The 26,638-nt window shown below is 63.6% G+C and overlaps 3 protein-coding genes across 6 annotated transcripts in view; 1 reads left to right on the top strand and 2 right to left on the bottom strand.

The window, feature by feature from the left end:
- Positions 1 to 5,400, bottom strand: part of NUP98 (nucleoporin 98 and 96 precursor) — a 36,178-nt gene extending 30,778 nt beyond the window's left edge. For all 3 annotated transcript variants that reach the window (XM_084301264.1, XM_084301265.1, XM_084301266.1), the window contains exons 1-6: positions 5,304 to 5,400; positions 3,670 to 3,776; positions 2,822 to 2,923; positions 2,505 to 2,684; positions 1,656 to 1,795; positions 394 to 501 (exon numbers count right to left, since the gene is read on the bottom strand). In XM_084301264.1, coding sequence (XP_084157390.1) covers positions 394 to 501; positions 1,656 to 1,795; positions 2,505 to 2,684; positions 2,822 to 2,923; positions 3,670 to 3,742 — 603 coding nt within the window. In that variant the 5' untranslated portion in view covers positions 3,743 to 3,776; positions 5,304 to 5,400. The remainder of the gene's footprint in view (positions 1 to 393; positions 502 to 1,655; positions 1,796 to 2,504; positions 2,685 to 2,821; positions 2,924 to 3,669; positions 3,777 to 5,303) is intronic.
- Positions 5,401 to 5,740: 340 nt separating this feature from the next.
- PGAP2 (post-GPI attachment to proteins 2) lies at positions 5,741 to 17,686 on the top strand. Of its 2 annotated transcripts, none has more exons than XM_084287639.1 (6): positions 5,741 to 5,769; positions 6,728 to 6,902; positions 8,093 to 8,345; positions 10,037 to 10,131; positions 16,298 to 16,406; positions 16,705 to 17,686. In XM_084287639.1, exons 2-6 carry the CDS (start codon positions 6,738 to 6,740, stop codon positions 16,833 to 16,835), a joined length of 753 nt encoding a protein of 250 aa, XP_084143765.1. In that variant the 5' UTR covers positions 5,741 to 5,769; positions 6,728 to 6,737; the 3' UTR covers positions 16,836 to 17,686. The 2 variants fall into 2 exon arrangements, with proteins under 2 accessions (XP_084143765.1, XP_084143764.1); XM_084287638.1 differs by having other exon boundaries at positions 10,037 to 10,143.
- Positions 17,687 to 20,185: 2,499 nt separating this feature from the next.
- Positions 20,186 to 26,235, bottom strand: RHOG (ras homolog family member G). Its single transcript, XM_084305893.1, has 2 exons — positions 26,164 to 26,235; positions 20,186 to 21,234 (listed from the first exon to the last, which is right to left on the bottom strand). Exon 2 carries the CDS (start codon positions 21,192 to 21,194, stop codon positions 20,619 to 20,621), a length of 576 nt encoding a protein of 191 aa, XP_084162019.1. The 5' UTR covers positions 21,195 to 21,234; positions 26,164 to 26,235; the 3' UTR covers positions 20,186 to 20,618.
- Positions 26,236 to 26,638: the final 403 nt, after the last annotated feature.

The following is a 26,638-nucleotide window of genomic DNA, read 5'->3' as shown; positions in this document are numbered from 1 at the left end:
TTTTGATTAGACCTATTTTGAAGCATCAAATAAGTCAACTTGAACGGAGAAGCTTCATGATTAAATCCTTGGGAACATTTGTTTATAATAAACAACGGAGTTTTGTCTGGGGTTCTGCCATTTCATCAGCATAGGATTGCTCCCAGCAGGATCTCTTGCCCTTCTGGTACATGGCAAGAGAGAATTTCAGCTCTTTAAAAATTATAATTTTAAGCATTTAAGACCAACATGATGCGTCTTCCTTGATGATGCCTCTTTTGTGAGAGACGCAGAAACTGAAAGTTGTACTCATTAATGAGCATGCACAATACTTACTGCAGTCACAAAAAACCTCTGCCAGAAACAATACTAAATAACAGACAAAATCAACACGTTTGAATATTATCGACTGACCTCAAGAGATTTGCTTTCATATTCTTTCATAGCAGTAATGCACTGGTGCTTGGTATTAATGTTAGTGCTAACTCCAGATTTTACCATAGTATCTGTACCGGTTGGTGGCTGCAAGAGAGGAGAGAAAGGAATCAAAAATATATCCATATCATATCTGGATGATATACCACATCCAGACAGGTTTTCATCGATACCATTACTTTCTGGGCAGACAGTGTTAAAAACTACACTTATTGCAGGAACTGAAGCAGGACATTAGCATTATCTTACAGCTGGGGCCTCACACAGTGGTGACGCATGTTCGGTGGCAATCAATAATGAAATTTACCCTAGTAACCCTCTAAACAACGCAGTGAAATCATTTGTTTTATTTTCAACGCAGTTTACGATACAAATCCTCCAGCTATATCCAGGGATTTTATTATCCCTGATGATTTGTTTCCTTTTTTTAAATTGTACTACGTAGAAACTCACAACCGATGCCCCTCTGACACTGCCCAAGTTGATCACCCTTCTGCCTACAACCGGGGAAGCCGAACGAAGTCTCAGGCTGTTAAATCAGTTTGTACAAGCATCATCCCTCTTCACTTCTAAACTGAACAGATATTTGGGAAAAGGAACGCCTCTTTCAACAGCTATCAGTTACCCCATTTCCACAACATCTGCTCTTCCAAGCCACCCTCCATCTTCAACTGCCACAGAACCTTCAGGACGGATTATTCTACCCTTACTTAAAGGGAACTCAGCCACAAAACACGCACAGGGAACCAGTCTTCAACTTTCAGTTTTCATTCCCAAAGCCATGATGACTTATGTAAGTGGATTACATTTATTTTGGCCCACATTTGGAATTTTTTAGCCCTTTCTGCTCTGAACATTTAGCAGTGATCACCGTGAACTCTGTGACACCTCCTGCTTCCGAGAAGACTCAAACTTTTGAGCTGGTTTCTCTCTTCACCTCTCACACAGCAGTAAATCTAACAAGTCTAGATAGGGCATTACTCCACAGTGCTTGAGAACTTGTCAAATTCAGAATAAAAGAAGTACATACAACTAATTCCAAAGAGCTAGACTATTTCCACTGCAACGGGATATTTTCAAGCTATTTCAGAATACCACATACTGTACACATGAACTTTTTTTTTTTTTTTTAAAGAAAAAAGAAAGCTCAGCAGCCAAGACAGTGCTCTACACAAAGAACTGCAAAACGTAACATTTCCTATAGTAAGCAGGCTGCATTAAGAAGGAAAAACAGAACTTACATTGAACTTAATGGTTGTGCCAGTTGGAGCAGCAGTGAAACTAGTTGGGCCGAAGAGAGAGCCAGATGTACTCCCAAAAGGATTGGAAGTTGTGTTTGTGGTTCCAAAGAGGCCGCCACTGCTGGTGCTTGTTCCAAAGTCTTTAAAAAAAAATAAAAACAAGAAGATCAGTACAAGGACAAACTTTAATTTTAAAACTGAAAGTCAAATGCTCTATTCAAATTAGAAAGCATTTTGGAAATGGAAGAAACTGTTAAAAAAAAATTGAGCAGTACTGGAAACGTGTAGCCTGTCAACGCACGACAGATTAGCCCCCAACTCGTCACCCCAGGAAATACTACAATAACCACAGCAGCCAGTTCCATCCTCTTCCTGACAACACCACTAAGGAAATGATGTGCACAAAGGGAAACAGTGAAGTTTCTATTTCTCTTCTCAAAAGTGTCTGCAAGTTGTTGTTTCTGCTTCAGGGAATTACGGTAGAGTTTAAGAAGCATTTCAAACATTGCAGTGCCAGAAGCAGAATCAACCACAACTGCCCTGCAGAAAGCAGAATAAAAAGCTAAGATCAAGCAGAGCCAAAGGACATTTGAGAATGGAAAGTACCAGTTGACTACTAAACAGGCTACAAAATCTGTAGCTGTCATTTTAGCCATGAATTTTGAGCTAATCAGTTTCACATCTGGCTACCACGGGTCACAGTAACATAACCACACCCTCTGGAAGAAAAGGAAGAGGAACTACACAAGAAAAACATGCTGAAACCTCACATTAACACTTGTATCTGATCCCCACTTATACCCAGCGTTCTGCACTTCTCACTCAACAATTAGGAGCAGCTCTACTCACTTCCGAAGCCAGCGGGCTTGTTCTGCGCGAAGGCATTGCTCTGGGATGAGAAGAGCCCTCCACCGGTGCTGGTGGTGCCAAACAGGCTGTTTGACGTCCCCGTTGATGTCCCAAACCCAAAGCCAGTACTTGTGGAGGAGGTGGCCGGCTGGTTAAACGTCGTCGAACCAAACAACCCTCCTGAAGACAGAAACAAGCTGTTAATTATTTGCAGTCATTAGCTGCTGGGGTTTTTTGTTGTTGCCATGTTTTGGTTTTAAGTTACTTCCTTCTTTCAGGAGAGGATTTGCACTACAGCTGTAACACTGCTGCAATACCTGGCTTTGTCTGTGTGCTGCCGAAGAGGCCTCCAGTGTTGTTGTTCGACCCGAAGGCTGAGGTGCCAAACGCTCCTCCACTCGTAGTACCAAAGCCAGCATCTGAAATATCAGTGACACAGTTTAGATGAAAGCATATTCTGAACGTGCAGTGAACACTGTCACTGTCCTCACTTCCAAAAAGAGGTCAGTGCCTGACCGTGCACTAGTGAAGGGGCACGCTTAGCACTTGCACAGCCAGAGCAGCAAAAGGCTGAAGCCTTGAGCCAGCCACTGCGACGCGAGGCACAGACACCCAGCTCTGTGCCACCCTGCAAGCTCTCCACCGCTCGTCACAGCACTTGGGAGCAAGGCAAAAAAAGCCCGTAACAGAACTGACGAGTTGGTTTCCCCCCCCAAGAAGACAGATGTGGTGATGTACAGCCTGCTTTAACAGCCAAACCCACCTCGCTGTGATACTTATAACGTGCACCTCCAGAAAACTCCTCAGGTTACATGCTTTTTCCTTCCAAGCCCTCCCAATGTGTTCTCATCCTGATTGAAAGGCTTCCCCCCAACCCCACAAGACTGCCTTCACCTGGCTTCCGCGTTTCTCCTTTTATAAGGGGAAGTTTTATCACCCGTACGTGGAATTCTGGTGGCTGCTGAAGGTAAAAGCTTGTGCTAGCTGAGAGCCCTGGGACTCCTGAACCCGATTCAGGAGCAAAGCAAGGGAGCTGGGCAGCCCAGCAGCGCTCCGTGTCCATCACGCACAAAGTCACCCCCCCACGTGAATCTCTAGCTGCACCTCTGCAAAAAACAGACAAAGCAAGGGAAAACCAGACTCCAAGTTTAGACGTAGGACTTACTTTGTCCAAATGTTGAAGTTGTCCCAAAGCCAGTGCTGCCTCCAAACGGAGTTCCGAAGGATTTGTTGAACATCTTCAGTATGTATCTGAGTTTCCTTTATCTAAACCTAGAAAGAAGAATTCAGTTTTATTTAAAGCTTAATGTGACAACTCATTTTCACCTTCCTTGCTCTTGATGGCAGCAAGTAATTTGAACGCTCAAGCCCCCAGACACATGAAAGCATGACTTTTGTCACACTAACTTTAAAACAGTCACAGCCCCTAACTTTAAAACAGCCCTAGGAGACACAACACTAATAGTTCAGCAGCAACTTCCCTCTGTCCTTCACTACATTTCATGCATGTGTTACCTGCTCAAGTAACTAACAAACGAAGCTGTGCTCCCAACAAACCCCTCCTGAACCTCTATCAGGAACAGCAATCCCCACATTCCCACTCTATCTGACCTGCACCAGGCAACTCGCACATGATTTTGCTCAGACACCTGCAGGCCTGGCAGCCCACCCCATCAAACAGCCTCTGTCAAACACGCACAGGGGCTGCGCTGCGGGCACCAAGGTTTCCCTAAGGAGCTGCCCTTTCAGCCCTACCTCCCAGCCCCTCCACTCACAGCACAAAGTGGAAATGCCCTGCACGAGAGCTACATGAACAGGGCTCCCCTCAGCTTCCCTTTTACTGCTCACTGGGCTGCACTGAGACTGTCTGAAATTCCCGAACAGGTCTCTAAGTTAGCTGCTGGCTGGGGCTTTATGCCGGTCAGGCAAGGCCCCATCCTCCCGCACTGCACCTGCCGCTTATTTACAGATACATTTGGTAACACCACCATGCTCCAACCTTTCCTGCATGTACAAACATGATGCCAGACCTTTTTCATAAAAAAACAGAGCCAAAATAAAATCACAGCAGTTGTACTCCAGTGCAGAGAAACCCATAGCCCCTTTCCGTAGGGGGTAGCCATTGTTCCATCACTGGCAGCACCACTATGACATCGAAAAAGGCACCCTCAGGACTGGCTAGGAGAGGGCAGCGCAGACCCCACGGGTTTCCCCCACAGCAAAGCGCAAGGCTCGGTGGGCACCGCTCGTGTTTACAACGCGCTGCGAGCCACAGCGGGGTAGCTCCGTTCCATAACAAGGCGCTAAACTCTCGCAGGACCATTCCCCGGTACTTTGGGCTCCCCCAAACCCCAACCGTTTGGCAGCCAACACCTCCCCAGCGCTGTCAGCAAAGGAGGCACCGCCACACGGCCCCCCCGCGATGGGGCTGCCCCGCGCCCCCCTCATCGCCCCCATGGGCAGGCCCGGGCCGGGGCTGCGAGCCCCTCACACCCCCCCGGGGCTCGCTGCCCCCCAAATCCGAGCCCCAATCCCACGGCGGAGCCTCACCACGCCATTAACCCCCGCTAATTACCCCCAGCTAATTAACGTCACCTCATTACCCCCAGCCCACCACATCCCCGCGACCCCCTAGGCCCTGAACCCGGCCCCCTCAGCCCCCTGCCCCCCCCCCCAGGCCCCGTTCGGCCCCGTTCGGCCCCCCCAGGCCCCTCGCGGCCTCCCCCGTTCCCCGGAGCCCCCCCGGCTCCCCCCCAGCCCCTCCCCGTCCCGGTGCTCCCCCCCCCGCCCCCCGCTCACCGCCGGGAGGGGCCGGGCCCGCCCAGGCCTCTCCGCGCCGCCGCCGCCGCCCGCCGGAGGAGGGAGGCCCGCAGGGAGGAAGCTGCGTCACAGCCCGCTCCGCGCGCGCCTCCCAGCAGCCCCCGCGCCGCGCCCCATTGGCCGGCCCCGCCCCCCCCCGCGCGCCCGCCGCCGATTGGTCGAAAGCCGGGCGCCCCCTGGGGGAAAGGGGCGGGGGTTCGATTCGATTGGTCGAGGAGGCGCCCGCGCGCCCGCCCCCCTCCCCAGCGCCGATTGGCTCGCGCCGCCAAGGGGCGGGGCCGGCGCCGCGGAAGGGTCCAGAATACCCCCCCCGCCGCGCTGCGCCACGGCCGAGGCGGAGGGGGCGGGGCTTCTGCGGGGGGAGACCAATCAGAGAGCGGAGGGGGCGGGGCCGCCAGAAGGGGCGGGGCCGGGCGCGGAGCGGCGCGGAGGGGGCGCGGGGAAGGTGCGGGGGGGAGGGGCGGGGGCGGGGGGGGACGGGAATGGGGGGACCGGGACGGGGGGGGCGGGAATGGGGGGCTGGGAACGGGGGGCTGGGAATGGGGAGCTGGTAACAGGGGTACGGGAAAAGGGGGACCGGAACGGGGGGCTGGTGACTGGGGTGCAGGAATGGGGGGGTGTAGGAACAGGGAGCCAGGAACAGGGGGTGCGGGAACGGGGGGTGTGGGAATGGGGGACCGGTAACGGGGGTGCAGTGATGGGGAGCCGGTAATGGGGTGTGTGGGAATGGGGGACTGGGAACAGGGGTAAATGGTAACGGGGGACCGGTAACGGGGGTGTGGGAACCGGGGGGTGCAGGAATGGGGGGCTGGTAATGGGGAACCGGTAATGGGGTCTGGTGATGGGGGTGCGGGAACGGGGTTATGGTAGCGAGGGGTCAATAACAGGGGTCTGGTAATGGGGAGCCGGTAACAGGGGTGCAGGAACGGGGGGACCGGAACGGGGGGTGCAGGAATGGGGGGTGTGGGAATGGGGGACCGGGAACAGGGGGATGGTAATGGGGGGCCAGTAATGGGGGTGTGGGAACTGGGGGGTGCAGGAACGGGGGACTGGTAATGGGGGTCTGGTGATGGGAGTGCAGGAACGGGGTTATGGTAGCGGGGGGTGTGGTAAGGGGGGGTCAATAACGGGGGTCTGGTAATGGGGAGCTGGTAACAGGGGTGCGGGAATGGGGTGTGTGGGAATGGGGGACCGGGAACAGGGGTATGGTAACGGGGGGCCAGTAACGGGGGTGTGGGAACCAGGGGGTGCAGGAACAGGGGGCTGGTAACAGGGAACTGGTAATGGGGTCTGGTAATGGGGGTGCAGGAACAGGGGGCTGGTAACAGGGAACCAGTAATGGGGTCTGATGAGGGGGGTGCGGTGATGGGGGCCAGTAATGGGGTCTGGTGCCGGTGCTGCAGGCCCGGCAGCATGCTGCAGGTTCCGCTGCCCCTGGACCGGGACGGGATCCTGCTGCGGCTGCCCTTCACCAGGCTGGCCGTGGGCACCGTGTGCTGCCCCCTCTTCGGCTTCCTCTTCTGCGTCACCTGGTCCCTGCTCTTCCACTTCCAGGAGACCACGGCCACGCACTGCGGGGTGAGCGCCGCCGATCCACGGGGGGGCTGCATGGCCCTGGGGGGCTGCAGGGACTGTGCCAGGACCTTGGGTGTACCCTAAGGTACCTCACAGGCACCCTATAGGTCCATAAGGTACCTCATAGGTACCCTATAAGTCCCTAAGGTACCTTATAAGAACCATATAGGTACCCTATAGATCCCTAAGGTACCTCACAGGTACTCTATAAGTCCCTAAGGTACCTTATAGGTACACCATAGGGCCTTAAGGTACCTCACAGGTACCGTATAGGTCCTTCAGGTACCTTATAGGTACCCTATAAGTCCTTAAGATACCTTATAGGTACAATATAGGTACCCTACAGGTCCTAAAGATACCTTATAGGTACCCTGTGAGTCCTTAAGGTTCCTCACAGGTACCGTCTAGGTCCTTAAGGTACCTTACAGGTACCCTATAGGTACTCTATAAGACCTTAAGGTTCCATATAGGTACCCTATAGGTCCTAAAGGTACCTTATAGGTACCGTATGTACCTATATGTACATACGGTACATATATGTACCGTATAGGTACCCTAGCAGTCCTTAAGGTACCTTATACATACCCTTTGGGTCTTTAAGGTGCCTTATAGATACCTTATAGGTACCCTGTAGGTCCATGAGGTACCTTATAGGTACCTTAAAGGAGTAGCGAGGTGGGGGTCGGCCTGTTCTCCCACGTGCCTGGTGACAGGACGAGGGGGAATGGGCTAAAGTTGCACCAGGGGAGGTTTAGGTTGGATATTAGGAAGAACTTCTTTACTAAAAGGGTTGTGAGGCATTGGGATGGGCTGCCCAGGGTTCAGTCCCCATCCCTGGAGGTCTCTAAAAGACGTTTAGGTGTAGAGGGGGCTACGTGGGGGCCCCGTGGGGGGCTCTGGAGCCACGGGCAGGCTTCTCTCCAATGCTGGTGTCCAAGGAGAGGGCGTTGGGAGGACCAGTGAGTCCAGCAGACTGGTGTGTGGTGGGGGGGCAGGTGCCAGAGCCAGGGGCTGGCCTGTTACACCCTGGGACCCCGAGAAACCTCCTGAGAGAGCCAGGAACAGGATCAGAGGGCAGCGGGAGAGCACCTGGAGGACAGCACGAAGGAATCCCGACCCCTTCATCCCCACGGGGCTGGGTGCTGCCCCCCCTGGCTCCCCACGCCTCCCTGAGCCGCTGCGTCCCCCTCCAGGTCCCCAACTACCTGCCCTCCATCAGCGCGGCCATCGGGGGCGAGACCCCGCAGCGCTACGTCTGGCGCCTCTGCATCGGGCTGCACTCGGCGCCCCGCTTCCTGGTGGCCGTGGCCTACTGGAACCACTACCAGAGCTGCCACTGCTCCCACCCCCGCTACCCGCGCCTCTGCCACTTCAACCTGCTGCTCAACCTGCTGGAGAACTTCGCCCTGCTCGTGCTCACCTACGTGTCCTCCTCCGAGAACTACGGTGGGTGCCTCCTCCCTCCCGGGCCCTGCGTCCCGAGGGCGCTTCCAGGGTCTGTATCTTGGAGAAACGGAGGTGGGAGAAGGAGGAGGATCCCTAAACGTCGGGGTTGGGACGTGGAGGTTACCCCCAGTGTGCAGAGAGCCCTGTTCTTCCTGAAATTATTGGGGCTGACGAGTGGCACCCAGCACAGGCTGGGTTTTTGTCGCTGCTGGCCGCTTCTCGTCACGGCTGGGCAGAGAGAGGCCAACGCCTGCTGCTGCTCCCAGCACTGCCTCCACGCCTGAGCTTTGGCTCCGAGCCGGCCTCCAGCCTGAGTTTCTTGTAGCAGCACTTCCAGCACCCTCCCACCAAAAATGCCTGGGCGAAACTCCCTGAGTCAGCCTCAGGGCAAAGCCAGAACCTTTCAGGTTGAATCAGCACAAAATGGGACCGTGCGAGGCTAGGAAACGCCGCTCAGGAAGGGAAGGGAAAGGAAAACTCTTTTTTTCCCCACACGGTCTGATCAGAAACGAATCTGAAAGCCGGCAGCACCAGCAGCTGCTGGGTGCACGAGGGCTCGTGGTGGGTCAGCGAGGTGGAGCTGTTGCAGAGGAAAAAACAGCACTGCTGGGGCTCGCTGTGCCTGCTGCTGTGCCGGGGCACAGGACGGAGCCCTGCGGGTTCTGGTTCCTCACCGGGTGGCTCTTTGGAGCCGTTGCCCACCCGGCTGTGGTGCAAAGCCCAGCAGCCAGTGCAGCAACCGCAGCGCTTGGGGCTGCAGGGACAGCTGGTGGCTCAGCACGAGCCCATTTCCCTGCTCGCTGCCCTGTGTTTTGCAGCCCAGAGGTTGATTCCTCTGCTCCTCACGCAGGAGCTGTGCCTGGGGCAGCCCGTCCTGGGGCCCTCTCTTGCCTGCTGGATGTCAGCCCCGTAAATTTCCCACCAGCCAGGCACTCGCAGGCTTAACCTGCGCCTTCAGCAGGGAGCCCGTGGGCTCAGGGCCGAGGAAGGAGCCCGGGGATGTCCCCTGGGTGCTCCAGGATGCCCCCCGCTGCAGCAGGGTTCGAGCAGCCCCATCCTCCAGTCCTGTTTCTGGGTGTTTGCTGCTCCTGGGGGGCTCAGCACGGGGCTGGGGGCGAGCTCACCAACAGCTCCGTGTGCTCCGGGGCAGCTGGATGGAAACCTGGTGGGTGGGGGTGTGTGGTCCTGGGAGGAGGAGGAGGAGGAGGAGGAGGAAGGGCAGAAGCTGCGCTGAAAGCTGAGGCCAGCCCAGCCTCGCAGCTCCTCGTGGCAGCTCCTCAGGTCTGTAGGGAGAGCTTCGGAGCTGGAGGAGGAGGGCAGGGGCTTGGCCACCTCCAAGGGCTCCTTCCCCACGCTGCTCCCCGTCCCCTGGGGTGAGAGGGAAGGGGGGGGGGGGACCTGCTTTATGGCTGGGGGTCTCGGCTGTGAGCTCAGCCGGTGGGCTCGGTTCCTGGAGAAAAGGCTGGGAAACTTTTTATTATTATTTTTAACAGAAACACTTCTTTAAAAAGTCACCTGGGGTAGCTGGGCTCTCCCTCCCCCTTCTCTGCACGGCTGGCGTGGTGCCGTGAAGGCTCCGTGCCCTGGCGCAGCATCCCCGGGGCTGTCCCAAAGCCTGTCCCTTCCCCCTGTGCTCCCAGCTCGCTTCCCTGCCCGGCTGTAACAGGAACCCTGTTGTCTCGTTGATTCAGCAATCCACGAAAATGCCTTCATCGTCTTCATCACGTCGGCCCTGGGCCACATGCTCCTGACGTGCATCCTCTGGAGGATGACTAAGAAACACACAGTAAGTCCCGAGGTACAGACACTTTTCCTTTCTTCTCTGCTCGGGGCCGGGGCTCTCGGCTGGCGGTGGCAGGGCTTCAACCTCTACCTCGCTTCGAAATAACCCCAACGGGGTGGGAAATCCCGTGATGTTGGAGCGAGAGGGGCTGGAGGACAGGCGGTCACCAAAATCCACGATTTGGTCCAATTTACCCAAACAAAGCAGGGAGGAATGTCCGTAATTCCTGCTCTCTCGTTTCCACCTGGAGCTGACACCTGGAATCCCAGCCCCTGTCCCCGTGTCCCCGGGGTCTGCCCTGTCCCCCGGGTGCCCATTTGGGGCCCTGTGGGGTGCGGTGCCCCCATGAATGGGGGCGGCTGCGGCAGCGGGACGCAGGCACCGTGCAAACCTCCTGCTCCGGGGAGGAGCTGCCCCGAGTGCTCCTGTCTGTCTGTCCTGCTGAGCAGGGTGGCCGTGGGTCTGGCCAGGCAGAGAGCCCGGCTCGTGGCTCTGTGTGGTGCCCTGTCTGCTCCACAGCGTGCCACGGGGCCGGGGGGCCGCACGCTGCTGCTGCCCGGGCTGGGAACAGGCAGGAGGCTGCGGCCGTAGCTCTGTGGGCATGGTGGTGGTTTGCCAAGCCCGGTGGCTTCGCCGTGCTCGTGGCCTGGGGGTGGGACAGGGGGTGGCTTCCCAGTAGCTTCCTCTATTTCATCTTTTTTTTTTTTTTTTTTGCTTTCCTTGATTTTGCACCCCCTGCGCCTCTCCCTCGCAGTCCTGCAGCTCAGATGAGGGCTCCCCGAGTAGCACGTGCTGACAGGGTGCGTGTGCCCATGGGCATTACAGCTCCATAGCACCAAGCCCAGCTCATGGTGCACCAGCAGCAGCACTTGTCCTGCTGTTGGCTTGCAGGAACACCAGTTTGGGTGCGTGCTGTGAGCCCGGTGGCCATTCCCTTGCCACGCTGGAGCACACACTCTCTGCCTTTTGGCACAGCTGGCCGTGCTGCAGCGGGCAGGGCGCTGCTGTCCCTCCTGTCCCTGCCACACACGGCAGTGCTGCTGCAGGAGGGTGAGGGCAAGCGACCTGCCAGCAGGCAGCCGGCTTCTTCTGCTGATCCCTGGGGTGTCTCTGCACTTTGTGCTGGGAAACGTGGGGACCAAAGTCCTGGCGGCAGCCCGAGGTGCCCCGCAGCCGTCTGGCAGCACTGCTGCCTGCGGGTTGTCCCCCGGCTGTGTCACCCCGGGGCCATTCCTCTCCTTGCCAGGAGGCTGGCACAGCGAGCAGGGGGTCTCCTTTCTGCCCAGAGCCCTTCCCACACGGCTGCACCCCCCGTTCCCTGCATCTGAAGGGGCTGGGAGCTGTGGGGAGCACCCTGCACCCGCAGGCTCTGTGCGCCTCGGGGGGTGAGGCGGCTGCTCGCCCCCTCCCCGGTGCTGCAGGGCTCAGCACACGGGGTCAGGGCTTGGTGTGAGCACCCAGTACAGCACCAGGGACATGTGCAAGCAGCCCCGGGTGGCCCCCCTGGAGCAGGGCTTGAAGCAGGGGGACCTGGAGGTGCCCCAGCATCAGCTGCGCTAGGATGGAGAGGAGCTGCCCGAGCAGTGTGGGGCAGCACCCAGCGGCTCTGGGTTGGTTGTGAGAGGCTCCGCGCTCTCAGGCTGGGCAGGATGGGACTTGGAGCTTGTCACAAGGTGCCCAACCTGCCCCAGAGCTGTGGGTGCAGGGGCAGCACAGCCCAGGACCCCAGGAAACCTGGCCCCGAGCCCGGGCTGGTTCCGATGGGGCCGCCTGTCAGCAGATGGTGCTGTCGCCCGGGGAGCGAGGTCCTCTGAAAAAGAAAGTGCGTGTGCGACGGAAAAGCTCCCACATTAAATAAACCCTTCTGGAAGCAGCGGGACCAGGACAGAGCCCGTGGCCGGGGGAGGCCTCTCCAGGGAGCTGCCCCTCCGCAGGGCGGCTCCGGTGCCCCATCAGCACCCCCAAAACGCAGCCGGGCTGGAGGTGCTGCTGTGAGCCGTGCTCCTGTGGCTTCCCCACCTCTGGGCCAGGCAAAAATGGGGTTTGTCCTGCTGCTCGAGTCCCCTGGGCTCGTCCCATGGCCCCAGTGTGGGTCTGGGGGCTGTGCTCGGGGCCACAAGGGGGGCACAGGGCCGTGCCAGGGGCCGCTGCGGTGCCACATCCTCCTCGCCAGTGCCAGTGGGAACTGCCCGGCCCGGCAGGGAGAAGTGTGGCAGCTGCTGAGCTGGGCAGATTGCTGAGCTGGGAGCCTTGTGGGGTTATTTTAGGGGAGAGCACGGGCTGTGTCTGCTCGCAGGGGAAGCCAGGGCTGTCTGGGAACAGCCCTGGTGCTGCCTCGGAGCCAGGCTCCGGCTCGTTTCACATGGGTTGTGGGGCGATTTGGTCACCTCTGCCATCCCCCAGCCCTGCAGCAGGAGCAGATCCTGCACCCCGAAGTCGTGGGGTCCTTGGGGGAACTTCCAACAGCCCCCAGGAATGGGAGAATTTGGGGCAATTCTGCACGGCTGCCCTGTGCCATGGCCACCAGAGCTCCCCGACCCAGCTTGGGTTTGCCAGGGCTGCATTTGGGGCCGTTTTGGGCTGGGTTCCCAACCCATCCCATCCCGCAGGAGGGCGCAGAGCCACAGCATGGGGTCACCGGGGCCCTTTGGAGGCCCCGAAGCTGCCGGGCTGCGCTGGGGTTTCAGCGTGAGCACGTGTGTGACAGGAACCGGGGTTGCAAAAGCCTCGCGCTCCCCAGGGCTCGTGTTGCAACTGCAAGGGCAGGAAGGTGCTGGGGAACTTGCTGCTAATGGGGAAGTGCTCACGGCTTCCAGCTGCAAAGAGCGAGAGAAAGGAAAATAAAGCTCTGCGGGAGGGGGGGGGGGAAAGGAAATCGGGCAGGGAGGAGGAGGGGAAGGGGCAACAGACAAGAGCTCGGGGGGGGAAGGAACACAGAGAGCCCCCAGCACGGGGCTGGGCGCACAGAGGGCGGCGCTGAGCCCTGCGCACATCGCTGCTGGTGCTCCCCAGCTCAGCCCCAGCTCCGGGCCAGCTGCAGGCCCCCTCAGCCCCGTGCCACGGGGAGCAGCGCAGCCAGGCAGCCGGGTTTCACTTCTTGTTTGCAAACACATTTCTCCTCTTCCCCGGCAGCTGGCGTCACCCTCGTCTGCGTCCCGGCCCGGAGACACGCATGCACGCGCGCGGTGGCCGGGCGCTGGGGCTGTGCCGCGCTGTCCCTCCGTGCTGTGCCGAGCCGTGCCGAGCCGTGCCGAGCCGTGCCGAGCCGTGCCGAGCCGCCAGCCCCTCAGGAGCCGAGCTGTGAGCAGGGCCCGTGAGCACGCGTGGTTTCAGCCCAGCTCCTCGCCAGCAGCCCCGCGGCGGTGGCTCGCACGAGGCCGCTATAAATATCCCGGTGCTCAGCTCGCCCCGCTGGAGCCGCTCGGCTCCGCGGTCACCGCAGGGAAGCCAGAAGTGCTCTGGGGGCCAGCGGGGCTGGGGTGCAGCACGTAGCCCCCGGGAAGGGCTCCCAGCACACAGGGGGTCTCTGGAAAGCCCAAGCCCCCTGCGTGGGATGCGGCTGGGTCTGGCACCTGGTCTGCGCGTGGGGTGCTCTGAACCCAGCCACCTGTGCCCTCCTGTGGCACATCCCTTGGGGCACTGAGGCATAAACCCCGCGGGGATGCTCCCTGGAGGTGGTGGAGGAGCAGGCAGGCTCCGTGCCTCCTGCTGCCCGTCCCGCAGCCTGGTAGCCAGGGCTCGTGGTGCGGGGCTCTTCCCAGGGGGAAGGGGTGGCTGGGGGCTGTCGGTGGGCTCCGCACGGGGCGCAGGGCACGGGGCCAGGCCCCTCCGTGCTGGTGGCTGCAGCCGGTGGCATTTTGTCCTCCTGTCCCCCTCCGTCTGCCTCCTGCTCCTGACTCACCTTCGCGTGCACGGGGCAGCGTGCTGCAGCGCAGAGCCTGCAAGCGGCGGCTCTAAATATAACGTGCCTGTGGTTTGCTGGGCCAGACGCGTGTCCCAGTGCAGCGGGGCTGCCTCGGGGGGCTGTGTGCATGAGGAGCAGGGGTCAGGGGCCGGGTCCACCAGGAAGCACAAACTCCCAGTTTCCATCGATGCTCCGCACCGTGCCAGGACAGGGACATTGGTCTCCATGGCCAGCACATATCCCGAGCCCGTCCCATGTCCCTGGGGCTGCCTTGTCCCTCTTGTCACCCACCTGCAGCCCTGGGGGCTGCCTCAGGCTCCTGCTTGGAGCCCCTGCACCACCCCTGGCGCTGCCTGGGCCCCCCCACCCTGCACAGCCGTCTGCCCCACGGCTTAGCTCGGCTTTTCCCGGCAGCAGGGGGGTGAGACTCTGGGCTGAGCCCATCCCGAGGAAGGATTATAGAGGAAAACAGCTAATTAGGTGCTGCCCGGGGCAGAATTAATCCTCGGTGCCAGGGCACGCGCAGCTCAGCCCCCTACCCCACAGCTCTGTGCCTGCGGCACCGTTCCCATCCCAGCTCTTGGCCACCAAGTCCTGGGGGCACTTGAAGGAACCTGGCAGCGCCGTGATCCTGCTGCACGCAGCGGCTTCCTGCAGGGCTTGTCTGGGGCTGGGGGCACGGAGCTGTCAGGGGCTGGGGGAGGTGCTGCGTGACGTGGTGCATGAAGGTGGAGGAGCTCAGAGCTGCGTGGTGCCACGGGGTGCAGCGCGGCACCACCAGCTGCAGGGCATTGCACTGGATGTGGTGCAGTGCAGCACGGTGTAGTGCAGTGTGATGTCACGGGGTGCAGTGAGGTGCCACGAGGTGTGATGCAATGCCACGTGCTGCCATGCAGTGCAGCACAGTGCCACGAGGCGCAGCAAGGTACAACACAGCACGGTGCCATGAGGTGCAGTGCCGTGCCGTGTGCTGCCTTGCAGTGCAGCATGGTGCCATGAGGTGTGGCACGGAGCAGTGCACCACGGTGCCACAAGGTGCAGCACAGTGCCACGAGGTGTGTTGTGGTGCCACGTGCTGCCATGCAGCGCAGCATGGTGCCACGAGGTGCGGTGTGGTGCCACGAGGTGCAGTGCAATGCCACGTGCTGCCATGCAGTGCAGCATGGTGCTCCGAGATGCAGCACGCTGCGGAGCATCCCGGCATGCCATACAGCTTGATGCAGCGCCGCGGGGCGCAGCTCAGGGTGACGTGGTGCAGCTCGGCGCGCTGTGGTGCCGCGGGGCGCGGTGCAGAGCGCAGGAGCCAGGAGCGGGGCGCTGCCGCTCACCTTGCTGAGACGAGCGGGGCTCCACCACTGCCTGCGGCGTGCGACTGTTTCCGCTGCCGTGGGACCTGGATGAAAACAAGGCTGTGCCGTGACCCGCTTTTCCGGTGTGAAACTTTGCATAACGCGGCCACAGCCCCGCATGCTGCCTGCTGCCCTGCCACCGGCTGGCACCGCCGCGCTGCGCCCCGCGCCCCCAGCGCTCCCCCAGCCCCTCGCCCTTGTGGGTCGGCACAAGGAGAGCGGCCGTGGTGAATTGGGGAGCTCCGGGCTGAGCTCCCCGAGCCCCCAGATGGCAAACGTAACCGCGAGGCCGCCCTTCCTCTCTGGGTTTTCCTCCCCGCCGCAACCTGTTTGTGCTCGGGGCGGCGGGGCTGAGCCTGCAGGCGCGCTTTCGGTGGGGTAATGGAAAGTGTGATGGGGCAATTTAAATTTTCCTTACTCTCAGCAGTCCCTGAAAATGGAGTTTTTGCCTCACGTGAAACATCAGGCGAGAGGAAAATTCCCCTCCCACTCAGCAGCAGGAATAACAACCAGGGTGGCCCGGGGGGCCGTGGGTGGCATCCCCGTGTCCTCCGCCTGGGTCCCACCCCGATGCTGGTGCTCACCAGGGACGCGTGCCTGAGCCCTGCTGCGGCTCGTGTGGTGCCTCCCACGCGGCACCGGCTGCCCACGCTGGTGAATTCCCCACTGCCGGGGCTGGAGGATCCAAGTCTGGTTGTGCCGTTGCCCCTTCCCTGGGTGCCAGCATGAGCTCTGCTGTGGGAACCATTCCCAAATCGCTGGCAGTGCCAGGGCACGGTGTGGTGCACGGTGTGGTGCATGGGGCTGTCCATGTCCCATGTCCCCGCGGTGCCGCGTGCGCCGTGACGGGGCCGGATCCAGCACCGGGGCCGTGCGGGCGGCCAGGCTGTGAGCAGGTGCCCTCGGTCTCTTCCAGGAGCGCAAGTCGTACAAGTGGAAGCAGCTGCTCTTCTTCTTCACCTTCATCACCTTCGCGTTTGCCGTGTGTGTCTACTTCCACCACAACTGGTACTGCGGGCCCGGAGGTACGGACGTGCCGGCTGCGCTCTGTGCCACTCGGCTGTGCCAGGGTTTTGGGAAGGGGCTGGGGTCACCCTGGCTCGGAGCAGCAGAGCCCCCACGCGGGACGGTGCCCAGCCACCCTGCTGCTCCCCTCCTCTGCCCTGTGCTTGGCAGAGGCCCGGCACCGACCCCTGCCCCACGTCCTTGCAGCCCTGGGAGCTGTCCCCAGAGCTCCCTGCTCTTGGGGGCAAACTGGGGGCAAATCCGGCTGCCGTGCGGCACGTGAGGCATCCCACTAACCCGCTGTGTTTCCCCTGCCAGTTTACACCATCTTCGCTTTCCTGGAGTACCTGGTTGTCCTCTCCAACATGGCCTTCCACATGACTGCCTTCTGGGACTTCAGCAACAAGGAGCTGGTGGTGAGCTCCATGCTGGAAGACAAGCACTTCTAGCCGGGCCCCGCACGCCGCGGGCACCCCGCAGCGGTGCTGAGCCGTGCCCTGGGTGCAGTGAGCAGCCCCTGCCCGGCGGGGCTGTGGGCAAGAGGTTTGTGCCTGCCGGTAGCCGGGGCTGTCCTGCAGAGGTGCTGGCCCCGTGGCAGGGACATGAAGCCGAGCCCCTGCCCCCTGTGGTGCTCGGTGCCCTGCTGCTGGAGACGTCTCCGTGTCCTGGGCTCCAGCCTTGGTGCTGTGCGTGGTCCCTGCCCGTGGCCAGAGCTCTCAGACGCGGGGGGCGTGGAGACCCGCGTGGCCAAGGCTCCCTGCCCCAGCTCCCTGCTGGTTTTGGGACCCAGGGGAGGGCGGGCGAGGGGTTGGGTGGCTGCTGCCTGGTTCTTTGGGGGGTCCTTTCCTGCCCCACACTGCAGCTGGGTGGCCTCACGGTTTCTCCTCCAGGCTGGGGGAACTTTGTCAGGGGACCCTTGGCCAATGTCTCCAACAAGGGCTCATGGCCCAGAGGGGGCTGCGAAGCTTAGGGGAGCCCCCACCCCGCGTCTCTCCGGTCGCACCCCCAGAACTGAGTGAAGTGAACGGGGCAGAGCTGGGCACAGGCTGCAGAGGCTGGGGCTGATTCAGGCCCCTCGGTGCTGCTGTGGGGCAAAGCTGCCCCGGGCTGAGCTGGAGGGGCCCCAGTTGGGGTCCTGGCAGGGCTGGGCAGCCCCTTAAACCCCTTAAACATCTCCACCCGCGTGTGCCCTGCTCCGGGTTCCACCCATCCCTCCGCCTGCATGCGCGCGGCGTGGCGCCTCCCAGCAGCGTGTTCTCTCGGTTTGGAGGATGAAATAAAGCACTGAATATTTTTGTGAGCTCTCTGCCTCCTCACTGCCCTCCCTCCTCCTCCTCCTCACCTCCAGATCCATCGCCTGCACCCGGGGCGGGCTGGGGGCTCGGCTCCCTGCAGCTGTGCCGGGAGCTGCTCCGGTGCCCGCGTGGACGTTGGCACGGCTGTTTGGGGACAGGGAAGTGCCCAAGCCCCCGGCACAGCCCTGGCACAGCCCTGGCACCCCACCACGCCCAGGACCCCAAGGCGATGTGGGGCCGGGGCTGGGTGCAGGATGTGGATTGGGGTGCGGGTTGGATGCTCTGGGCAGCCCTGGCGGGGTGCGGGGTCGGGGGGAGCTGCTGGCAGGGACCTCCTGCAGCTGGAGGCGCTGCTCTCCGCCCGGCCCCGGGGGCCTGACGCGGCTGCAGATGCTGCAGGGCTGGGCTGGGCGGTCACGGGGCGGGGGACGTGGGATATGGGGCATGGGAGGTGGGATATGGGGCAGGGGATGTGGGTTATGGGGCAGGGGATGTGGGATATGGGGCACGAGATGTGGGTTATGGGGCACGGGAGGTGAGATATGGGGCACGGAATATGGGAAATGGGGCACGGGAGGTGGGATATGGAGCACAGGAGGTGAGATATGGGGCATGGGAGGTGGGATATGGGGCAGGGGATGTGGGACAGCCACGTGGGGCTGATCCAGCTCGGGGCAGGGTGCAGGCAGCGGGGCCGGGGTGCAGCTCAGCCGCCAGCCCTCGGCTCCCCTTTGCGCCGCCCTGGGGCTCCCCCGGGGCTGCCCACGCCTCGGCACGGCCCTGACCTCATGCAGCAGCAGGGACGAGGAGGGGAAAACCCAAACCCGTGAGCTCATCCCCACGCTGCGCCCCGGGGCCAGGGCAGGGCCGCGTCCTGCTGCAGCTCCACGTCCTGCCCCGGGTCCCTGCCTTGTCCCAGCCCCGCTCCCCTTGACCCCTCCGGGGGTCCCCATGGCCAGACCCTGCCCCAGCAGCTCCAGGCGCACGGAGCCCCCCGCTGCGGCCCTGGGGTCCCCGTGGGGGCAGCACCCTGGGGACACAGGGACGAGGTGTGTGGGGCTCCCGGGGGGCTCTGTGGGGTCTGTGAGGTTGGGGGGGGCTTTGCACCATCCCCAAGGCGCTGCGGCGAGGCTGGCGGCCGGCACGTGCCCCCGGCACAGGATGGGGACGTGGGCACCCCCCCAGCCTTGTGGGCACCGTCGCCCACGCCAGGCCCCCGGGGCCCCCCCAGATCTGCCGAGGAAGCTGGCGGGGAACAAAGGCGGCTTGTGCGGGGCCGCCGGGTCTCTGCCCTTCCTGCAGCGGGGCCTGGCTGCGGCCCCGGGGCCAGACAAGGGACCGTGTGTGCCGGGGCCCTGCCAGGGACGGATCCGGCCACCGGCAGCGCCCCGAGCCCCCTCCCCAGCACCCCCAGGGATGGCTCCGGGCGTGGGGGGCTCCGGTGCTGAGCTTGGAGGGGGTGAATGGGGCTTTGGGCAGCTGGGGCTGGGGGCTGGAGGCCCTGCCTGGGGAAGGGGGGTGGGATTGGGGGGGCTTTGGGGTCCCTTCCAACCCAAAGCAGTCTGTGGTTCTGTGCGGTGTCCCCTCACCCACCATCTGCAGTGCCCCCGTCCCCGTGCCCTGCAACGTCCCCATCCCATGTCCCTGTGCCCACCCCTGCCGTGTCCCCATGGCCCCGCAGAAGACCCCAGCGCTGTCCCTGTGTGGGCCCTGGGCTGCAGGCCCGGCCATAGCGGGGTACCCCAGGCTCCCCCCAGCCCAGGAGCACCCCCAGGACACCCCAGATTTTGGGGTCAGCGCCCGCATCCCCCCAGCAGGCGGCTCCAGGGGTGCTGGGAGCGCACAGGAGAGCACAGGAGGTGCGGGGGCCTGGGCAGGGCTGGTTTTATTCACAGAAAAGCAACTCGGCGAGGGGCTCGTGGCAGGCAGGTCCCATTGCCATTTGCAGTTCTTTGTCACCGGGGTCCTGGGGGGGGGGAAAAAAACCCTCCCCAGGGCCTCCCCAGCTCTGCTCTCGCCGGGGCCGGGCTCCTGTGGTGGAGCGGGGCCGGTGCTGGGCGCGGGGAGCGGCGATGCTGAGCCCCCCCCGGGACCCCCAAGCAGGACGGACCCCAGGCACCCATGGGGTCCCCGTGGGGCTGGGTGCCCAGGCAGGAGCCGGGGGGGGGGGGTGCAGCTCCCCCGGGCATCCCCTTCTCAGGAAGCGTTGCTCTGTGCCGGCACTGCAGAGGTGTCACCCGAAAGCGAACGCTGGCAGCCAGGGATGAGGAAGGGGCTGGAGGGGGGGCAGGACCCCAGGGGGGGCAGCAGGGAGCCCAGCCGGCCCCGGGGCAGGTTGTGCAGGGTGCTCGGTGCCGCTCGGGGCTGGCAGCCCTCGGCCCTGCTGAGCACCACGGGAGGCAGCGAGCCTGGAGCTGGGGGTGCTCGGAGCTGGGGGGGGGTTTGGAAGGAGCTGGGGGTGCTCGGAGCCAGGGTGCTTGGAGCTGGGGGTGCTCAGAGCCGGGGGTGTTTGGAGGGAGCTGGGGGTGCTCAGAGTCAGCGTGCTTGGAGCTGGAGCTGCTCGGAGCTGGAGCTGCTCGGAGCTGGGGGTGCTCTGAGCCGGGGTGCTCGGAGCTGGGGATGCTCAGATCTGGGGTGCTCGGAGCCAGGGGTGTTTGGAGACGGGTAGGCTCAGAGCTGGGGGTGCTCAGAGCCAAGGTGCTCGGAGCTGGAGGAGTTTGGAAGGAGCTGGGGGTGCTCTGAGCTGAGGATGCTTGGAGCTGGGGGTGCTCAGATCTGGGGGTGCTCGGATCTGGGGTGCTCGGAGCCGGGGGTGCTCGGAGCCGGGGCAGCGGGGGGATGCTGGCAGGGTCCTGCGGCGCTGGGCAGCGCCCGGGGAGCGGCGGGGCCGGGGCAGGAGCGTCTCTGGCTGGGCTGGCGCTGCGCCCGGGCTGCCCCTCACAAGAGGACGCAGGGCTTCTTGGGCTTGGCCGGGGTGGGGTTGAGCACGGCTCGCACCGCCTCCGTGAAGACATCCTTGATGCCCTCCTGGTTGAGCGCGGAGCACTCCAGGTACTTGACGGCGTGGATCTGCTTGGAGAGGCTGATTCCCTGCTGGGTGGTGATGGGCGCCTGGTTCTGCTCCTTGAGCTTCTTCATGGTCTCGGGGTTGTTCCTCAGATCCTTCTTGGTGCCGACGAGGAGGATGGGCACGCTGGGGCAGTGGTGGCACACCTCGGGGTACCACTTGTGCTTGACGTTCTCGTAGGAGGGCGGGCTGGCGATGGAGAAGCAGATGATGAAGACGTTGGTCTGGGGGTAGGAAAGCGTCCGCAGGCGGTCGTACTCCTCCTGGCCGGCCGTGTCCCAGAGGTTTAAGTTAATAGTCCTGCCATCCACCGTGTTCTGGGCGCTGTAGTTGTCGAAGACGGTGGGGATGTACTCCTTGGGGAAGGCGTTGGTGGTGTAGCAGATGAGGAGGCAGGTCTTCCCCACCGCCCCGTCGCCCACCACCACGCACTTGATGCTCTGCATCCCGCTGGCCTCGGCGTCCCCCGTGTCGGCCCTCAGCAACCTGTGGGGTAGGGGGAGGAAAAGGGGTCAGGGAGCGGGGCCACGGGACACAGCCCTGCTGCCTGCAGCCCCTGCGGTGCTCAGAGACCCCAAAGGGGATCCGTGTCCCAATGGCACGGGATAAATGTGCCACTGGGGAGCATGCCTTCCACTGGGTGCTGCAGCACCCCGTGCCATGCCGTGCCATGCCGTGCCGTGCCATGCCGTGCCGTGCCGTGCCGTGCCATGCCGTGCCGTGCCGTGCCGTGCCGTGCCACCAGCCCCGCTGCAAGGCCACCACCGCCCCCAGCAGCTGTGTTTACCCCCAGCCCCGGCGCACGTTTCCCTCTTTGCCTTCCTCCGGCTCCCTCTGCGATTCCCATCAGGGCCGCATCCTGCTGCCCATCCTGCTGCCCTTCCTGCGGGACCGGGGGGCCGGCAGCCCCCTTCCCGGGGGCAGGGTCCCGCTATCAGCGGGGACAAGGACCCCGAGGGCTGCTTGGGGGGAGGATTTATCTCGGTCGGGGACCGAGGCTCACGCGGGGCTCACATTCGGTGCCGGCACCACGGGGAGGGAGCGGGGCCATGGCCACGAGGAACGAGGGGGACGGGGACCGGACGCTGCCCGGTGGCTGGGTGGGGGGGTCCCGGGGGGGCTGAGCACGGCTGGGGCAAAGGCAACGGGGCCGTGCCCCCTGCCCCCCATGGGGAAGTCTCTCTTCCTCTTCCCGCGCTGACACCGGCTTCCTGCCCGCGGGGGCGGCTGCGCTGTGCCCCCCGCCCTGCCTGGCTCCGGGCCCGGCCCCGCGCCCCCCACCCCACAGCTTTAGGGAGCTCCCCAGGGTGTGGGTGCTGGGCAGGGGGGGGCGGCCACTGCGTCCCCCACCCCGTGCGGGATCCCCCGAGAGCGAGCCCCGGCCTCGTCTTCCTCCCCGCATGGCTGCAGGCTTTGGCTGCGGGCGGCTTCCTCTACAGGAGCCTCACAGCGGCCCCGGGGGGGTCCTGGGGGGGTTTTGGGGGGGCAGAAACACGGCAGGGCCTGGGCAGGGGCTGGAGCAGCAGCACGGGGCCGGGCGGTGGGATGGGGTGAGGGGAACGGGACCAGGAGCAGGTTTGGGGGCAGACCTGCCCGGGGTGGGGGCTGCAGGGACGCACGGGGGGGGCAGCACTGGGGGGGGATCCCTGGGGTGCCCCCTGCCCCGCTGCCTTCCCGGGCAGCTGACAAAGCTGCGACCTGGCTCGGTTTGGGGTTTTTTAATCTCTTTTCAGCACAGAGGAGCCGGCACAAGCGTGGCTTCCTGCAGCCAGCTCTGTTCCCAGTTCCTGCGGGTTGGACCCCACGCAGGGCTCAGCCCCCTCCCGACCCCCTCTGCACACCCCAGCCCTGCTGCGGGGACCCCACGGGACCCCACGGGACCCCACGGGACCCCATGGCACCAGGCTGAGGGGCTGGGGGGGGGACCTGGGGGGGCTCTGCCCAGCACGGGGCCGGGGACACCCATCCGGAGAGCAGCCGGGGGGGGCTCAAGGAAGCCGCTGGCGGTCTGTAAATACCCAGGGGACGGACACGGGTGGGAAGAGCGGCCGGAGCCCGAGGACAATGCTGGCAGGAGAACAAATGGGCAGGAGCCGGCCCCGGTGTGCGCGGGAGGAGGCTGCAGCAGCGGGGCCGGGGCCCTGCTCCTCCGCACAGCGCCTCGGGCAGCGGGGACGGTCCCACCGCTGCCAGATCCTGGTGCTGGGACCACCGTGCTGCCCCCCAACGCATCCCGACGTGGTGGCAATCATGGGAACCACGCGTGTGCCTGTCCCTGTCCCTGTCCCTGTCCCTGTCCTGGAAAAGTCATTAGGGCCGCAGGGGCAGTGCCCATGTGGAAGTGGCCGTGCCCCTGAGACCATCACTGCCCCAGGGAACGTGGCCAAGCCGTGGGGCAGCCCCTGTGGGAAGGGTCCCCGCAGCCCCCCGGGGGCTGTGAAGGCCCCGCACAGCCCCGGCACCACGGGCACGGCTGGCTCTGGGTGCAGGGACGGGGACAGGGACACGGCAAGGGCACCCGCAGGCACGGTGGCAGCGGGCACGGGGCTCACCGAGTGCGGCACCGCGGCACCTGCCGAGCCCCAGCTCATCCCCGGAGGGATGGAGCCACCCCAAAACCCCACAGCAAACGGGATCAGGGGCTGCACCTTGCTCTCCCTGTGCCACGGTCCCCAAGCATCCCGCTCCGGGGCTCCCAGGGCTCCGTCAGCCCCATGGCTCCTGCCCCGCGGTGCCCGGGGCCACCCGTCCCCAGCCGTGTCCCCAACCCCGGCCCCGCTCTGCACAAGGCCGCTCTGTTCTCCCGGGAAGCTCTGGCAAACCCCACTGCTGCCGGCAGCTCCTTAACTCCTTCTCACCCCACGGGGAGCCTCGGTCACGGCACGGTGCCCCCGCAGCTTCCCGGGGTGCCCCGGCCCCAGGACACCCACTGCTGAGGCCAGAAAGTTTTGGGGGCATCCCCATGGCACACACCCCACAAATCCAGCCCCATGCTGGCCTCAGCTGTCCCCAAAAGGCCATGGTTGCTGTTAGGGGATGGGGCTGGCCATGCTTTGCCCCATGGGTGCGGGATCACCCCATTTGGGTGCAAGATCACCCCATTTGGATGCAGGATAACCCCATTCAGGTGTGGGATCACCCCATTCGGGTGTGGGATCACCCCATTTGGGTGTGGGATCACCCCATTCCTGCTCAGCCCTGGGGTCACAGACCCTGCTGGGGGCTCCAGGGGCAATGGGATGGGGCAGATGAGGTGCAGCGGGTTTTGGGAACAGCCCTCGTGCACGACCCGGGGACGAGGGGCAGGGGGTTGCAGGAGGGGCCCCTTCCCTGCCCCACAGCCCGGCCCCACACCCTCGCCCGGGCCCCGTGGGGCCCCCACAGCCCCGGCCCGGCGGGAGGAGGGGAAACCAGGGGAGGAAGAGGAAGAGGAAGAGGAAGAGCAGGGACACGGCGGGGGCTCGGCACCACCGGGCCACCGCGGCCGGGCTGCGGGGTGCCGGGGAGGGGCTGCGGGGTCTGGGGGTGATTCATCCCCCGCCGGGATGGGAGAAACGACTCATCTCGGCTTCAGCAGAAAAGGGAAGCAAAACCTCCATCCCTCCATCCCTCGCAGCCGGGGCACCCCCTGCCCCCCCCCCCCCCCCCCCCGCTGGGTTTTTCCGCTGGGGGAGCGCAGCCGGCGCACGGGGCAGGGCGCCCGTGGGGCCGCGGGACACGGCACGGCCCCACAGAGCCCAGCACTGCACCCCACACCCCACACCCCACACCCCACACCCTGCCCACACCCACGCTGCCACCTGCCCCACACCGTGCGCCCCACAGCCGCAATCCCTGCTGCACCCCACGGCACGCACCGTGCACCCCACACCGCGCACCCCACAGCGCACAGCCCCTGCCTTTCCCCACCACACGCTCCGTGCACCCTGCCCACCTCTCCCCGAGGTCCTTCCCACGGCAGCGACCCTGTCCCGGACAGACGGACGGCCCCGGACAGCCGGACACCACAGCGGGGTTCCCCCGGCCGCAGCCGCTGTGCCAAGGGGGCCCCGCTCTGCAACGTGACTTTGTGGGTTCCCCTGAGGAGGAGGCTCCTGGAGGGGGCTCCCTGACCCTGCAGCACCCATAGGTGCTGTCGGGGGACGGGCAGAGCACCCCGCACCCCCCCGCAGCCCCTTCCCCACTGCACGGCCCCCACCCCAGCTACCAGAAAGAGGAAACTCATCAAACCCAAAAACACGGAGCAGGGAGCCCCGCAGGGGCCGAGCCGCGGGGAGCGGGGAGCGGGGCGATGGGTGCCGGGACCCCGCTCGGTGGGAACCTCCCCACGGCTCCCCCACGGCCTGGGGGGGCCCCGGCCCCACTGCAATAACACCGACACCGTCTGTGCTGAGAAAAAGGATTTGGGGTTTCCCCCGCTTTCGGGCTGCAGGCCCTGCCCGAGCCATTTCCTCATCCTGCTCCCGGCGCTTCCGAGCGCAGCCCAAGGGGGGGGTCCAGACCCTGCTCCCCCCCCGGTGCGTTTGGGGTCATTTGTGCTGCAAACGTCACCCAGGCACCGGGGGGGCATTTGGGAGACGGGGAGAAGGGGACAGTGATGGGGACATCATTGCCCTGCTCTGCGCCTTGTGGGATGGGGATGGGATGGGATGGGATGGGATGGGATGGGATGGGGATGGGATGGGATGGGATGGGATGGGATGGGATGGGATGGGATGGGATGGGGATGGGATTGGGATGGGATGGGGATGGGATGGGATGGGGATGGGATTGGGATGGGATTGGGATATGGGATGGGATTGGGATGGGGATGGGATTGATGGGGATGGGATTGATGGGGATGGGATGGGATGGGATGGGGATGGAGGAATGGGGATGGGGATGGGATGGGATGGGATGGGGATGGGGATGGAGGGATAAGGATGGAGGGATGGGGATGGGGATGTTGGGGACACCTCCCCGTCCCTTTTGGGGTATGTGGGGGCTCTGCAGTGCTGCAGACCATCCCCGGGACTTGGCGTGACCTCGTGCCCTGCGTGTGGCCCGTCAGGTGCCGCGAGGAAGAGGAGGGGAGGACCCCACAAACCCCCCCCCGTGTGTCACAGCGTCCCCAGAGAGGGGCTGGGGGCTCCTTTTTGGGGTCTCCAGCAGCCGCCGGGACCTGGGGCTGGGCGAGCGGCTCCGCGGGACCCTGCTGGGGCGGGGGGCGAGCAGCAGCACCCAAGGGTGCCCCCAGCATCCCCCCCCAGCGGGCTGCAAGGGGACGCAAATTGGCGGCACCCCCCCGGACCCCCCGGCATCCAGGACCCCCCGGCGCCCCCGAAGGGGGGCGCCGGGGGGTCCTGGATGCCGGGGGGTCCGGGGGGGTGCCGCCCCCACGATCTCCCCCCCCCCCCAATTTCCCACAGCACTCACCCCGGGGCATGGCGCTGGCTTGGTGGGGAGGGGGCTGCGCTGCGCTCCCCCCCCGGGCGGGCGGCCCGAGAGCTCCCGACACACACACACAGAAAAAAAAAAATAAAAAAAAAAAACTTTCCTCCCGCCGCCGAGCCCCGGCCCGCCCCCGCCGCTTCCTTCCTGCTTTGGGGAGGGGGGGGGGGGGGGTTGGGGAAAAAAAAAAATTAAAAAAAAATAAAAAAATAAAAAAATAAATTGGGGGGGGCCGTGGGCACGGCAGGATGAGGGCGTGGGAACGGCGGGGGGCAGGGGGATCCCCCGGGGGGGGCAAACGCCCCCTTTTTGCAACACCCCCCCCCCCCCTTCCTGAGCCCCCCCCCCTATACTGACCCCCCCCCCGGAGCAGGGCAGGGCGCTGCGGGGTCCTGCTGCCACCCAGAGGAGGGATGGGGCAGGGGGGGGGCTGCTGGGTGGCACTGAGAGGAGGGGGGGG

This window comes from Netta rufina, assembly GCF_964035555.1.
Source record: "Netta rufina genome assembly, chromosome: 1".
Taxonomy (NCBI): domain Eukaryota; kingdom Metazoa; phylum Chordata; class Aves; order Anseriformes; family Anatidae; genus Netta; species Netta rufina.
Note: the sequence above shows the minus strand (reverse complement) of the source record. Positions and strands in the feature narration are given on the sequence as shown.

What these genes read in the sequence shown, in the direction of transcription:
- PGAP2 (XM_084287638.1), top strand. Translation starts at nt 6,738, where the DNA reads ATGCTGCAGGTTCCGCTGCCCCTGGACCGGGACGGGATCCTGCTGCGG. An exon ending in GTCCTCCTCCGAGAACTACG is followed by an intron (nt 8,346 to 10,036) that starts GTGGGTGCCTCC and finishes TCGTTGATTCAG; the next exon opens with CAATCCACGAAAATGCCTTC. An exon ending in CTGGTACTGCGGGCCCGGAG is followed by an intron (nt 16,407 to 16,704) that starts GTACGGACGTGC and finishes TTCCCCTGCCAG; the next exon opens with TTTACACCATCTTCGCTTTC.
- RHOG (XM_084305893.1), bottom strand. Translation starts at nt 21,194, where the DNA reads ATGCAGAGCATCAAGTGCGTGGTGGTGGGCGACGGGGCGGTGGGGAAG.